The sequence below is a fragment of the Pteropus alecto genome, unplaced genomic scaffold (assembly GCF_000325575.1).
Source record: "Pteropus alecto unplaced genomic scaffold, ASM32557v1 scaffold563, whole genome shotgun sequence".
NCBI lineage: Eukaryota > Metazoa > Chordata > Mammalia > Chiroptera > Pteropodidae > Pteropus > Pteropus alecto.
Window position 1 is genome coordinate 111,255 of NW_006433385.1, and position 13,561 is coordinate 124,815.

The following is a 13,561-nucleotide window of genomic DNA, read 5'->3' on the forward strand; positions in this document are numbered from 1 at the left end:
TATTACTGCTGCAGTCCAGAAGGTTTTTATAGGTTCTCACCCCAGCAGGTGTTCGCTGCAGTTGAGGTAGCTCTTACCTGTCTCCATCTCCCAGACACCATGGCTTTGGACTTAAAACTTTAAATCCTCCCAAAGGCACTTTTTCCAGAGCTGCTTCCGTTTCCCGACTCTTCTGCTCTGAATCTCTGTCCCGTCCTCTCGAAACCTTCGTTCTGCCCCGGCCCCCGCGGGGCTGCTTCTGGGCCAGGCGGGCATCTGGGGCGCAGGACCTTTCGCCTTGGGTGCGTTGGGAATCGGTTTTCAGTAAGATGACTCTGTTGCCGGTTTCCTCGCTCCCGCTCCCTCCCCAGACGCGCGCTCTGCTCCCGCGTGCTTCCTGTCACTTGTCCTCGGCCGCGTCCTGTCACTCTGGATGACGGGCAGAGGCCACTCGCGCGGCTCTAGCTGGGGCCGGTCACGTCCCTGCTGTCACAGCCCCTCTGCATCTCTGCTAAGTGCACGGGCGGGGTGGGGAGGCGGTGCCGGGCGGCGGTGGGCGCGGCGCGTCCTGAGGACCCTGGTGTGTGCTGTTTTGCAGTGCTTCCTTTGCTAGAAGTAGTGGCCCCACAAGTCCCTGCATTTCAGCCAATCGTAACGCGTCTCCTGCCGCCTCGCCCATTGCCATTGGTTCATCTACCTCTCGGGGCAGCAGGTGCCAACCTGCCTCTTCCTGCCCTGCACCCGTCAGTGCAGACATTCCTGCATCCGTGCGGCATGGCAGGTAAGGCCTTTTGGAGCCACTTGAGTTACGGTCATCAAAGCTGATGCCTCTGGATGCACACGAGATTTGTCACTGTAGGAGCAAGAAAATGTCCGTAATCTCGTGAGGATGCTCCTGCGTGAGCTGTACTCACTTGCCCGCGGTGCTTGTGAATAACTGCAGGGTGTGTATCCAGGCACCCACCCAGTCTCGCAGTGACCTTACCAGTATGATCACAGCCCAGAGGTCACACCGTTGTGGCAAGTCACACACTGAAAACATCCCCATGTTTCATTTCTACTAATTTCCCAGTAAGTATGATTAGGAGCCGCTTTTTAGTCTTTTAGAAGATGGCACGCACACCCAAGTCAGCCTTCTGAGAATTCCCAGCCAACGAGGGTGTCTTGCTGGAGACGCTGGGGAAGGACGGGGGCCGCGTCGGGCCCCCCTTCGTTCCTGGGGCAGCGTGTTGGTTTCTAGCGTCTGACGGTAGCAGGCCACCATCGCTGCGAATGCACAGCAGCACTTCAGCTGTGGTTTGAACTGTGGCTTCGAACCTCGTATGTGTGGTCAGACACCTTTCACTCTGGGGTGTGGCAAAGGGGGCTCTGTTTTGAGGCCTTGTGTCTGCAGCTGACACGGAGAGAATGGACGACGTCGGTGACACTGGCGTTGCCGCAGGGCACCACGGGAGGCCGTGGGTTCTGTCCCTAAATGGTGGAGGTCACTTGCTTGGCCAGGAGCGCGGCGCGTGGCGGTCGGCTTAGCATCAGGCTGCACGGTTACGTAGAGCCCTGTCAGGCCCCCGTGGTGGTCCCGCTTGCGTGAGCCCGGCGACTGCCGTCCCCCCGATGAGGAAGCGGGAACGTGCGGGGTCGCCTGGTTATCTGATGAGGACTGGGGCGGGGAGGGTCACAGTCGCTGCCACTGGCTGAGCCCTGTTATGTGCCGGGCGTCGGGGCAGGCACTGGACAGAACGCACACTTACTCGCACGTGGCCGTGAATCCGTAGCAGCTCACTGTCTCGCCTCCCTCAGGAAGGCCTGGGGCAGGCCAGCCCAGCACTCCGCTGCCACGTCAGGGAGTGGGGGGCCCTGGCTCCTCCGGCTCCCGCACGGACCTTGGACCTGGGCTCCCGTGCATCAGAGCCCTGGCGGTCACGGCCACACCCCGGGCAGGAAGGAGGAGGAGGGGGAGTGTGGAAAGAGGGGGTGCTCTGAACTGAGGATGGTCCCCAAAGCACTCATTTTCTGTGTGTGTCTCACTGGCTGCCTTAGCAGCCAAAGGGACCAGCGAACTCAGGCCTTAGCCAGCTGCGTTACGGCCGCACTGGCAAGCGGGCCCGTCGGCAAGGAGGGAGTGGAGAGTGGGGGGCGGGCGGCCAGCCCCTCAGCACGCACGTCATCGCCGGTCTCACCAGGACCCTCGGCGTGCGAGGTGTCGTGCTCACCTCACAGGAGGAAACCGGGACCGGAACCGAGTCGCCCGCTCCCCGGCAGCACGGCCGAGGCCGGATCCGAACCCCGATCTGCCCCTTGCAGCGTGTCTCCTGAGTTTTGTTTCCGCTGAGTTTGCACCCTGTTCCGGGCGCTGCGCCGCGCTGACATGCGCACGTGGTCTCGTTCGGGCGTCACGGGACTCCCACGTTCTCGGGTGTCGTCCCCATTTTACAGATGGCGATCGGAGAGCTTGAGTTGGCTGGGGCTTTGCCCCGATGGCTCCGAAGCCGGGGGCCCTTGCTTCGGAGCCTCCCTGCTCTGTCCTAACCGTCGCTGTAAGATGGTAGCATCTCAGGGGGATAGCGGGCGTCCTGTTCTGTGGTGGAGTAAAATCAGATCCTGGGTGTTCCCACAGCCTGAGAAATTGCACAGGCCAGAACAGGTCATTAACCTGAGAAGAGTTTCAGGTAAGGTTCGACCAGCGTAATTTCTTATAACTTTGTTTCGGGCTAATTTTATTCCTACTTCTCGTGGACATCTTGTAAGCCGGAGGAATTACTTGCCTGCATTTATCTCAATTAAAAATGAACATAAATTTTTCCTTGTTTCCGAGTCATTAATCACATCTGGCTAAGTGGCTTGTGCTCTGTAGATGGCCACTTCAGAACTTCTGTTTATTGCATTTGCGTCTAGGTACCACATTTAGATTTTTATGACCTGATTATTTGTTTCAAGTTTTTTTTCTAATAATGTGATTATTTGAAAGTGAGCTTATAGCTATTTATAAGCATTTCCGGCAATTGTGAGTAGGTGAAAAAAAACAGGTTTTTGGCATTCTTTATGTGCACTGCTTTTCCCCTCTCTGAGTATTAATTTTGGGTCTCTGTTACCACAGCAACAAGCTGTGACATCACAAATGATAGCTTTTGGGTGAAGAGCCAGTGGTTGCCCTCCAGTCTTTGTTGAGAAACAGAGATCTTGTTTTCGTGTGAATGACTCATCAGACAGCTTGCGGCTGGGGTTTTGTAGTTGAGGCACATGTGGGACCCCATGAGCTTTTGCTTCCGTTGCTGCCGTGTGCAGTTGCAGGGTGGACCATCGGGCATCTCGGTGATGGGAAGAGGGCCACTGGCCTGTCTAGCAAACCCTCTGCGCACCCCAGAGTGTCCCCTGCAGGCCGAGGGGACTGCCCCAGGGACTCCCTGCCAGAACTGCAGGCCAGGCGCCGCAGTGTCGTCAGTGACCTCGGCGGCGTCTGCATGTGTGGGGGGCCTCTGCTCGTGCACCTGTGGAGACGGACAGTGCTCGCGAGTCATATGTCACCGCCTCGTGCCACAGCTAGTTCTCTAAAGACTTTAATGTCAGAAAAAAGAATTTCACAGAACGTAACTCCTCAGGCAGAGAGCATCTGGCCGATGGTTCTAAGGTTTAAGAGCTCAGACTTTAAAAACAAGCGCAGTCCGAGCGAGAAGGTCGTCCGGCTCAGCCGTCTCGAGCCTCCGTGCCATGTCCTGCGCGTGCCCGACCGCCTCCTGCGCATCTGTTTCATTCCAGGACTCCTCACAAGTCCCAGGCTGACCCCACCACAGAGAGAACCACGGACAGCGGCTCCCCCAGCACCCCGCTGTGTGTGATCACCAACCGTCCCCCGCCCAGCACTGCCAACGGGGTCACCGCCGCCACTCTGCTCTCCGCTCCAGGGACGGACGCCTCCGTGGGAGTCAAGGGCAGCCGGAGGTGGGTGCCTGCCGCTGTGTCCGCGGACTGTCCTGTGAGGCGGGGACACAGGAGTGGATGCGAGGCCTTCCCGGGTCTCACGCGTGCGTGTGTGTGGAAACAGCCCTGTCCCCTGCAGCTGGGGTTGCGTTTGCCCCTGGGAGGTTCGGGGTGGAGACCTTGGCCGTGCAAGCTCGCGCGTCGGTGCGCGTCCTGTCTGGGGGTGGCGTGCCTCCTCGCTTGTCTCGGACGGCTCCATCGGGCCCTGGCTCCCGCTTTGCGATGGGCACTGGGCACAGAGGACCCTCCGTTTCTCTCAGTCATCCATGGAGACGTCTCTGGAGCAGAGAAAGGCAGCGATGGAATAAAAGGCTCAAAGGCGGAGCGAGGGTTTAAAGTGTCGTTAATCTGAGAACCAGAAAAGGGACCGTCTGCTGCGTGGCACTATGGCAGCAGGGTCGTGACCGGCTCTTCTGGGGCTGGTCTCATTTAGAGAGAAATCGCGAGAGGCCGGTCGTGCCCCGATGCAGGCGAGACTGCCGGCGAGGGGCCCGGCCGCCAGGGCTCAGGGCTCAGGGACCTCGGGAGATGGCACCGTGAGGGCGGGCCGTCCCTCCACGCCGGCCAGGTCTCAGACCCCTGTCAGAATGGGCACGGTCATCCCTTTTTGCAGAGTAGAAGCAGGGGTGATACCTTAGCAGAACTTAGATCTCAGTCTGACTTCATTCTATTCTGAGTACTCAGAGGAAGGAGATTGTATTTTATGAGTGTGGACACGTGCATGATAAGTCAGAATCTTCCCTACAAGGCCCAGAGAGTCAGCCTTTTTAGGTGTCCGATTATCATAAAGGCGATTCTTTGCAATTAATACCATTAAGTAGTATCATTAGATGATACGTAACATTAGAAAATAATACTATGAGCGTAAGAAGAGAGAAGTAGAGTGAGTTGGACAGTAGTGTTCTTCCTTTCTTTTCCTTCTTCCTTTCCTGTTTTCATTTTTTACACAAAATCTAAGGAATTTCACTTCTGGGCCGACAGGCTGCAGAAGCAGCAGCTGTCACCTTTGGACTGGCTTCCAGCCATGGACGTTAACAAATCAGCCTCAGGTGGTCGATGCGTCCGTGTTTGCCAGCTCAGACGTAACTTAGGTTTCGTGTAGAAACTAAAAGCAAAGCGAACTTTAATAGCTGAAGAAAACTCCCTTGGAAAATCCTCGTGGGCTGAGACGAGTAAGATGAGTGAAGTCCGCCGGCTGGCTCATGCCCCCTGCGAGAGCGGGTGTCGGCCCCTCGTCCACCTGCACTGCAGATGTGCAGCGGCACCTGGAGTGGAAGGGACTGCCCCCCGGGAACTCTGTAGCCTGCGGTCCGGACGTCTGCAGCTGCTGCAGACTTCGATTCTGTCATAGGAGTTTTATTGAAATGCCACATGCTATAACTAGGACGGACTTCCTCGAGGAGCAGCAGACAGCAGGACGGGAGAGTTAGATCCAGGTAGCCACGTATTATGCTGCGATGTGGCGTATCACAGTCAGTGCAGTTTAGGGATGGCACGAGCTAGTAAGCAGGGTAATATTAGGGTTCATTAGATAAATAATATTCATTAGGTAAAAAATAAATGGGACGGCTCAAGATAAGGCACTAGATGAAGAGCTGTCGGACGCGGTCACCTGATGTGGACTAGCATTCACTCTTGTCAGGATGTCATGGAGCCCCTGCCATTGCCCAGCGCGGTGCCCAGTGCGGTGCAAAGCCCAGACGACCAGTGCTAAGCAGACAGGCATGGTCCCCGCCCCTGGAAACGGCTCCAGTAAGGAAGACACATTGTGTCCCGCACCTGTGGTGGCCCCATGAGCTGTCATATGGCAGCGTCATGGAAGAGCCCCTCTCTTGGGGGTCAGAGGCCAGTCCCGAGAGTGAGGTGCTGTGCTCAGGCTTGCAGGACAGGTGGGGGCCGGGGCCGGGAAAGGGCGGGCCGTGCAGGTCCCGGGAAGCCGAGAGCACGGGGATGGTCGTCCACAGGGAGGCTCGAGGGGCCAGGCCGCAGGTCTGGGACGCGCACGCTCAGAGCGTCCTGAGCCACCGGAAGACGTCTCTGAACAGCCTCGTGGGGCTCGACTCCCGTCCTGTGTCACGTGCCTTCTTACACACGCCCTCCATCGCTCCCAAGCTCAGAGACGCACAGTCATCAGCACAGTTACTTAGAGCATGTCACCTTAGACAGAAGTCCCGGACTCCGCCACCCCCACCCGTCTCGGTTAGACTGGGCCGTGGGATGGGGGGCGCTGGAGAGACCACGAGAAGTGACATGCGTGGCGCAGGGGACGGTGTTTTAGAGGGAGAGTGAAAACCTCAAGGGACGCGCTCCACGCACCTGAGCCGGGGACCGAGGGTGGTGTGGCCCTTCGGAGCGCGTCCCCAGGCTTGCACGCGGGGACGTGGGCGCGCTGTGGTCGGGTGACTTCGTGACCTTTCGGGTCACTCAGGAGCCACCGAGGTTTGTTCCCTGCGGAGCGGAGAGCGGGTTGTGCGGGGTCAGCACTCGTGGCACGTCCCCAGTGTCTGCGTCCGTGGAAGAGTGTGTTTTGCTTCCTCGGACCCCGAGACGGGCGCTCCCCCAGGTCCACTCAGCGGCCGAGGGGCCCGCGTGGCGGGCAGGAGCCCAGCCGCACAGACGCGTGTCTGCTGGGCTGAGGCACTTCAGTTCTGCTCAGTGCTGCGGGCGCCTGCAGCTGGGGAGCGACGTGGCCCAGTGAAGCATGTCGTCACGCTGGCTCAGAAGGGCCGTCGAGTTCCTCCCTCCAGACAGACGTCAGCTGAAAGAGAAAAAGGACCATGTTTCGAAAACAGCTATGTTTTCCTTCCGAAAGAGCACGCTGGGTGCTGGGTGCTGGGTGCTGGGTGCTGGGTGCTGACTCTGGTCTGAAAGCTGCCGCGTCCCTCTAGTCCGTGCATTCGAGCCGCGATGGGGGCCGCGTTGGGGCCGCGATGGGGGCCGCGTTGGGGGCCTGAGGCCTGTGTCTGCAGGTCACCCAGAGCAGTTCGCGACCGTGGGCGTAAATGGACTTTGCCCCCGGCCCCAGCAAGATCTCTCAGGAGTGATGTTGGCGTGCAGTGTGGCCGGAGGGTCCCCACGCGGCCTGCGCCTCCGGCCCTCCTATTCTGCAGTGCTGTCTGCTGGGAGGGCTGAGCGGGCACACGCACCTGTCAGCCAAGACCGTGGGCACATTCTCTGCTGGGCGCTCACTGCACACGTGGTGATCAGTGGGCAGAGGGAGATACAGAAGGTTAAACTGTGAGACCGAATCATCACGTGAAATCTTAACACTGGACTTTTGGGGGGTTAGGGTCACTTTTATCCTTTTTTCTTCCGCTCCGCAAAGTTCCAGGGTGGTAAAGTATCAGCATTATAGCGATGGGGACAGCGTCTGTGACGTAGGTCTGTGAAGACAGCCGTCATCATGGAGGAAACAGCAGGCAAGGCCCTTGTGCAAGACTCTAGGTAGTTTACGATTTTGCCACCCGAGCCCAGGGCGGGACTTCTGAAACAGGTTATTACTCTTAAGAAGGGCACGACCTTGGAGTACAAAGTTCCTTTTCTTTCTTTTCCTGAAGAGCTCAAGTGCTCTCGAATGAGCTCTGCGTAGCTGCCAGGCAGGCCTAGGACTTCAGCCCCCCAGATCCCCAGGGCCTGCGGAGGCCCTGACAGCAGGCGGCATCCGCCAGGTGGCACACCTCTGTCAGAGGCCCCTGCGTCCCCTCACTGCCGTCCAGGCTGGCCTGGTGGCTCCCAAGGACTCCAGCCACCAGCGGGGTTGTCTGACGGTGACAGGGCAGACAGAGGGTGAGATCGGCAAGCGGCCGGCAGTTGGCAGAGAGCTCTGCAGGGTCACCGGGGCCACGCGGCAGCTGTCGCACGGTGTCGTGGCCAGGCTCCTTTTCCGGAGCTCCAGGTTTTCCTTAGCAACGGAGCATAAACAGTGCCCTGGGCTGATGTTGGAGCTGGCTCCGGCCTTCGACCCTCCACTCCGTCCCTGCCAGCCTTTCCCCGCCCCCTGCCCAGCCTGAGCTGTCCCTCTCCCTTCTGCGGTTCCCTTTCTGTCCTTTACAGAAGTGACCAGAACTGTTCTTTCGCCACGACGACTCCACTTCGCTTGGCCAGGACATGGTCCGTCCTGGCCGAGTCCCACCTTCTCGTCGTCGTGGGGCCGTGACAAGCAAGGCGGTTATTCCTGCCGTTCTTGGAATGTGAGGAATTTAAACCGAGTCACTGAACTCTGAGTCATAGCTTTTCAAAGCCATTTGACACCCCTCTCTGTCCCCACATTAAAGACAGGCCGTTGTCGATGCATGAAGAGACCACAGGCCCCTCCGGGCGCTTTCTGCCGCCTTCGAGGCTCCACGCCCTTGACCGTGCTGGGCCTCTGCGCCAGTGGGCACAGGCCTGTCCTCCCGGCCGTGGACACCGAGCAGGAGCGGCCAGCACTCAGAGCGGGGTCTGTCGTCTGCTCTGCTGCTGTCCCGGCGGTTCTGGTCGCTTGGACGACTGGTTATGATGTGGCGTGTTGGTCAGTGTGGCCTGTGCACGTGACCCCTTTCCTGCCCACGTCGGCGAGGTCAGAGTCTGCATCTGTGACCAGCACCGCCATCCTGTGCGGCGCTGGCGGTGTGGTTCTGGGGTGGGCGCTTTTCGCGTCCTAACGTGAGTCCGGGATGGGCGGCTGCTGCTGGCCGCGGGTCCTGCACATGCGTCCGTATCGTCCCTGCCCCCGAGTTATGCACACTGCTGGAGCAAAGTGTGTCCAGTCAGTCAAGGGGGTCCCTTTTGGCAGCTGCTAATTAAGTGGGGAAAGGTGCCAAGCTGTGTGGTAGACACCCCTCTCCTCTGCATCGTGAGGTGGTGGTCGCAGTGGTGGTGGCTTTGGTTCCATAAAGCAGTTTAAATGCAGCTGGTGCCACTGAACCCCGCTGCACAGTTCTGGGACAGGAGACCTGGCTCAGCTTGTTGCCGAGTCAGACAGTGAGATTCAGGGTCTCGAATTAGAGTCTGTTCCCTTGTTCCCGAATTTCTGCTGCTAAACACAGCTATCGAGATGGGAACCCACGTCATTTTCCAGAGACGGTGGCTTTGTCACAGAGTCCCTTAGCCACTTGATACTTCAGGAATGGGGGCTAAAAAGTGTCCCCTCCCCCAGGACACGTGTCCAGAGGAAGCGAGAACCCTCTGTGCTGCAGCAGCCAGACACCTGCTGCTCAGGGTCCTTGTCAGCCACGTCCTTACTCCACCGCCCTTCTGACCAGAGCTGTGATGTTAGTGACCCGCGGGAGGGACCACGTCTGCCCTCAAGCCCCTTCCCTCCTACCAGTTGATTCCTGTGAGAAAAAGATGGGCGCCTGGAGCAGTCCCAGGGCCAGCTCTGGTGTGTGCGGGAAAGTGGGGACAGCAGAGGTGACCACTTGTTAAAACCCAGGGCCCTGGGGAGGCTGCCGCTCAGGCATGTTGGGCTCTCCGAGGTGGTGTGGCCGCTCCACCTGAAGGGAAGACCCGGCAGTGGAGGCCTCAGCCGGATGCTGTGGGAGTCGGAAGCCCAGGACACGGTCCTGGTGCCAGGTGGGGTGGGGGCCACATGCGCCCCTGGGGCAGCAGCGGAGGTGATGGCGTGCGTGGCCGCCTGGGCACCAGGAGGCCTGTCTGCACCCAGTCCTCTTTCTTCTGGTGGTTCTGGGGGAGCCGCCTGGTTGTGCGTGGTGTCGGGGGGCTGAGGACAACAAGGGGGAGAGGCGGGTCAGAGCGGCCACTTCCCCACGTTCCTGGTGAGTTCTCACACCCTGGGGTTCGCGGCAGTGAGAACTCAGAACTTAGGGATGCAGAGACAGGCGTGCGTCTCCGTGGGGAGCTGGCACCGGCTGTGGCACGTGAGCTGGGGGCAGCTTCCTGTGTGGTGGTGGTCCTGTGTCGGGCATGGCCAGGACAGCTGTTCCCAATGGCCAGAACAAGACGCAGGGGACGCGAGGGCGGCGAAAGGAGCTGGTTCGGGGTGAGATGTGGCTGCCACCGCGGTGCCTCCGCGCAGACGCGGTCGGTCGGTGAGGAGGCCCGGGTCCCTGGTGCAGACCCTGTGACGGGTTCTAGACAAGTCCCAAGTTTCACCGGTGGCTGTCACCACAGCCTGTGGAGACAGTGCCGTGGGCCCGCGAACCCCTCTGCAAGACCCTCCCGGGGCCGCTGCCCGGGATGGCAGCCCTGGCCACACGGCGGAGGCCACAGACCTGCCTCTTGACGGCCCGTCCCCTCCCTGCCGGCAACTGTCCTGCTCCGACTGTGGAAAGTCCACCCAGGCTCCCGGCCACCCAGGGCGACTCTGCAGGTGTTTGTTGCCCTCATGAAATGCTGACGTTCGAGCAGAAACAAGAATTTAGAAACCTCGCTTCTGCCACCGTGAGTGACGTTACTGACCGCTCCCCAACATGCAGAGAGAGTTACCAGACCAAAGGTGGTGTCGGAGAATGTGACTTGTAATTTTTACTTATTTATGTGGTTTTACTGTTTGTTGTTACTACTTCTGAGCCATAACCGACGTGTAACCGTGCGTTAGCGTCGGGGGTGTGACACTGATTCGATGTCCGTGTTCGGTGTGAAGCGATCACCACGGTGAGTCTGGTTAACGCCCCCGCCCCACGTGGTTACAGACGTGTCGCCTTCTGGGGGCCGTTGAGATCCACCCACTTCCCCAGCAGCTTTCGGATACACAGGACTTTCGTGTCAGCCACAGCCCCGCCCCGTGCATCACACCCGGGTCTGGGGGCTTCACCGTGGGCATCTGCCTCCCCCACCCCACCCCCGCCCGCCTCTGGCAGCCACCAGTCCGTCCGTCCTCTGTGCCTCCGCGTTTGGGGTCCGCTCTTTCACGCTCCACACGCAAGGGAGCTCACACCGCCGCTTTCTCGGTCGGACGCTCTGCCCTCGGCGCGGTGCCCTCGGTCCATCCTGTGGCTGCACGTGGCAGGCAGGGTCTTGTCGCGGCTGAGCACTGTCCCGTCGTGGACGTGTGCCACGTTTTCGTTGTCCGTCTTCCGTCGGTGGACGCTTAGGTGGTTTCCACGTCTCGCTGTCGTAAGTAACGCCGCAGTGAACGTGGGGTGCGGATGTCTTTTTGAGTTAGGGTGTTTTGTTTCCTTCAGGTAAATGCCTAGAAGTGGAATTGGTGGATCGTGGGGTGGTTCTGTTTTCCATCTTTGGAGGAAGCTCCGTGTCGTTTTCATAGCGGCTGCACCGGTTCCCCATCCCCCCGGCAGTGCCCGAGGGTTCCCTTTCCTCTGCGTCCTTGCCACCTCTCGTCATTTCGTGTCTTTCTGAGAGCCGTTCTGAGAGGTGCGAGCTGGTACCTGTTACATTGTATTTCCCTAATGACAAAAGACGTTTAGCAACTTTTCACACTGTTGGCCACCTGTATGTATATCTTCTCTGGAAAAGTCTGTTCAGATCGCGTGCCCATTTTCTAATTAGATTACCAAAACGAAGTATGAATAGGCCTAAATATATTAAAGAAATTAAACTCCTTATTTAAAATCCTTCCACAAAGAACGCTCAACCCAGATGGTTTCATTGGGGAACTCTTCAAGTCACTTGAGGAGGAAGTAACTCCAATCTTACAGAATTGTTTGCAGAAAATAGATGAGAAGAAAGCACTTTTCCTCTTGCATAAACACAGATGGAGAAACCCTAAACTAACGCATACTGAGTCTGCATAAGAAGATGACCAGGCTGAGCTTACCCCAAGAACTCAGTGTTGTTCTGTTATTCAAAAATTACTCAGTGTGATTCGCCATATCAATAGGAGAGAAAAAAACGTAATCTCCATAAATAGGGATGACAAGCACCTGATAGAATTCAACACACTCAACAATTAAAGAACAAAACAGCAGCAAAATCCTCAGCCTGCTTCCTGCGGGTGTGGACCGGCGTTCTTTATTGAGGGGCCGTGAGGACGGGGCCGAGCGGGCAAGCCGTCGGCGCTCCGTGTCCACGTGTCCTGCATGCACAGCCACCCAGAGCACGAGACGAGAAGAAACGCACCGTGAGGGGGAGGGGCGGCGGCTCCCATAAACACTGCCGGTGACAGCGTGGTGGCTCCTGTGATTTCACGACAGTGCTCGCCTCGTCTGGACCCTGTCTCCAGGCGTCCTTGAGGGGAGGCCGCCTGCCACCCCGAGGACGCGCAGCAAGGCTCACGCCTGGTCCTCCTGCTCCCCCTGCAGGTCGTACCTGACCCCCGTCCGGGACGAGGAGGCAGAGTCCTTACGCAGAGCGCGCTCCAGGCAGGCCCGGCAGGCCCGGCGGGCGACACAGGTGAGTGTGGCCCTGTCTGAGTCCTTGGGTGACACAGGCGAGTGTGACCTGTCTGAGTCCTTGGCCGTCTGCCTTTCCACCGGAGGAGCGGTTAAAACACAAAATGAGCGTCTTGTCCCAGGCACCGAACGGGACGTTCTCTCCTGGGATCCGTTTTAGGTAGGCTGCACAGACTACGAGGTCACAGCCCCTCCCCCCCCCCGCCGCCTCTGTCACTTCTGGTCCTGCGGGCTCGAGCACGTGACGCCCTTCCCTCACAGGACGCATCACCCGCTCGTGCGCAAGGCTCCCTGGAGGGGCCCTGCGTGGCCCCTCGGTGTTTGTGAGGACCACCACACTGCCCAGCAGCCATGCCCGCAGCACCCTCGGCTGAGAGCTCGCGTCCACACACACACACGCGCAGATGGTCACAGCCAAAGGCGGACGCAGCCCCGACGTCCACGAGCTGAAGCCTGGACCGGCGCGTGCCCCGTGACCCGCGGTGGGCTGTTCCCTGGCCGTGGAGCGAGGCGCCTGGTGCTGCTGCTGCTCCGGGCCTCTTGCTGGGGACCTGTCTGTAGACAGTGGCCTCCACGAGGACCAGGCTAACAAAGCTTTCTTTTTTGCTTTGGTAAAACATACATGACATAAGTTTTACCATTTTCACCACGTTTCAGCTGTCAGTTCCGCGGGGTTAACCGCATCCCTGGTGTTGTGCAGCCATCAGCTCCGTCCACCTCGGCACCTTCGCCTTCCCCAGCTGACGCTCACCCTGCAGCTGCCCTCTGATTCTGACCCTGGGGGCCGCACGTCGCGGGGTCGGAGGGTATTGGTCGTTTAGTGCCCGGCTGGCTCCACTGAGCAGCGTGTCCTCGGGGGCCACGCACGGGGAAGCAGGTCCCAGAAGGCCCTTCCTTTGTGTGGCTGCATAACCTCCCGCGTTGGGCGCCACGCCGTGTTCACCCCGAGCTGTCGATGCGCACTCGGGTGGCTCCTGCCCCCAACCCGCTGCTGCGTGGGGTGCAGGTGACTCTCGGAGACCCTGCTTCCCGTACCTTCGGGTCCGTGCCCAGAGGCGGGACGGGCGGGATCGCGTCGCGTGCGTCTGCCCTGGTGCTGACATTCCGTTCGTTTACTTGCAGCTTTGCCACTGTTAAGTTTCTCGAGTGCAGGGGTCATTTCATTCGTCTTGGTAGTTCCGGGGCTTGAAGACACTTGATAACTCATCACGAAGAGGATGAGCAAATCAGGGAGTGATTTAAAAAAAAAAATCACGAGTCGCGGCGACGGTGCCGTCGTCTGCCCTCCAAGCCCTCCCATGGGCCTGGCCAGCGTC

The 13,561-nt window shown here is 59.1% G+C and overlaps 1 protein-coding gene across 1 annotated transcript in view; it reads left to right on the top strand.

The window, feature by feature from the left end:
• Window positions 1-13,561, top strand: part of PPP1R12B (protein phosphatase 1 regulatory subunit 12B) — an 82,950-nt gene that overhangs the window by 29,058 nt on the left and 40,331 nt on the right. The window contains exons 13-15 of the mRNA XM_025044268.1: window positions 578-760; window positions 3,733-3,915; window positions 12,156-12,246. Of these exons, the coding sequence (XP_024900036.1) occupies window positions 578-760; window positions 3,733-3,915; window positions 12,156-12,246 (457 nt within the window). The remainder of the gene's footprint in view (window positions 1-577; window positions 761-3,732; window positions 3,916-12,155; window positions 12,247-13,561) is intronic.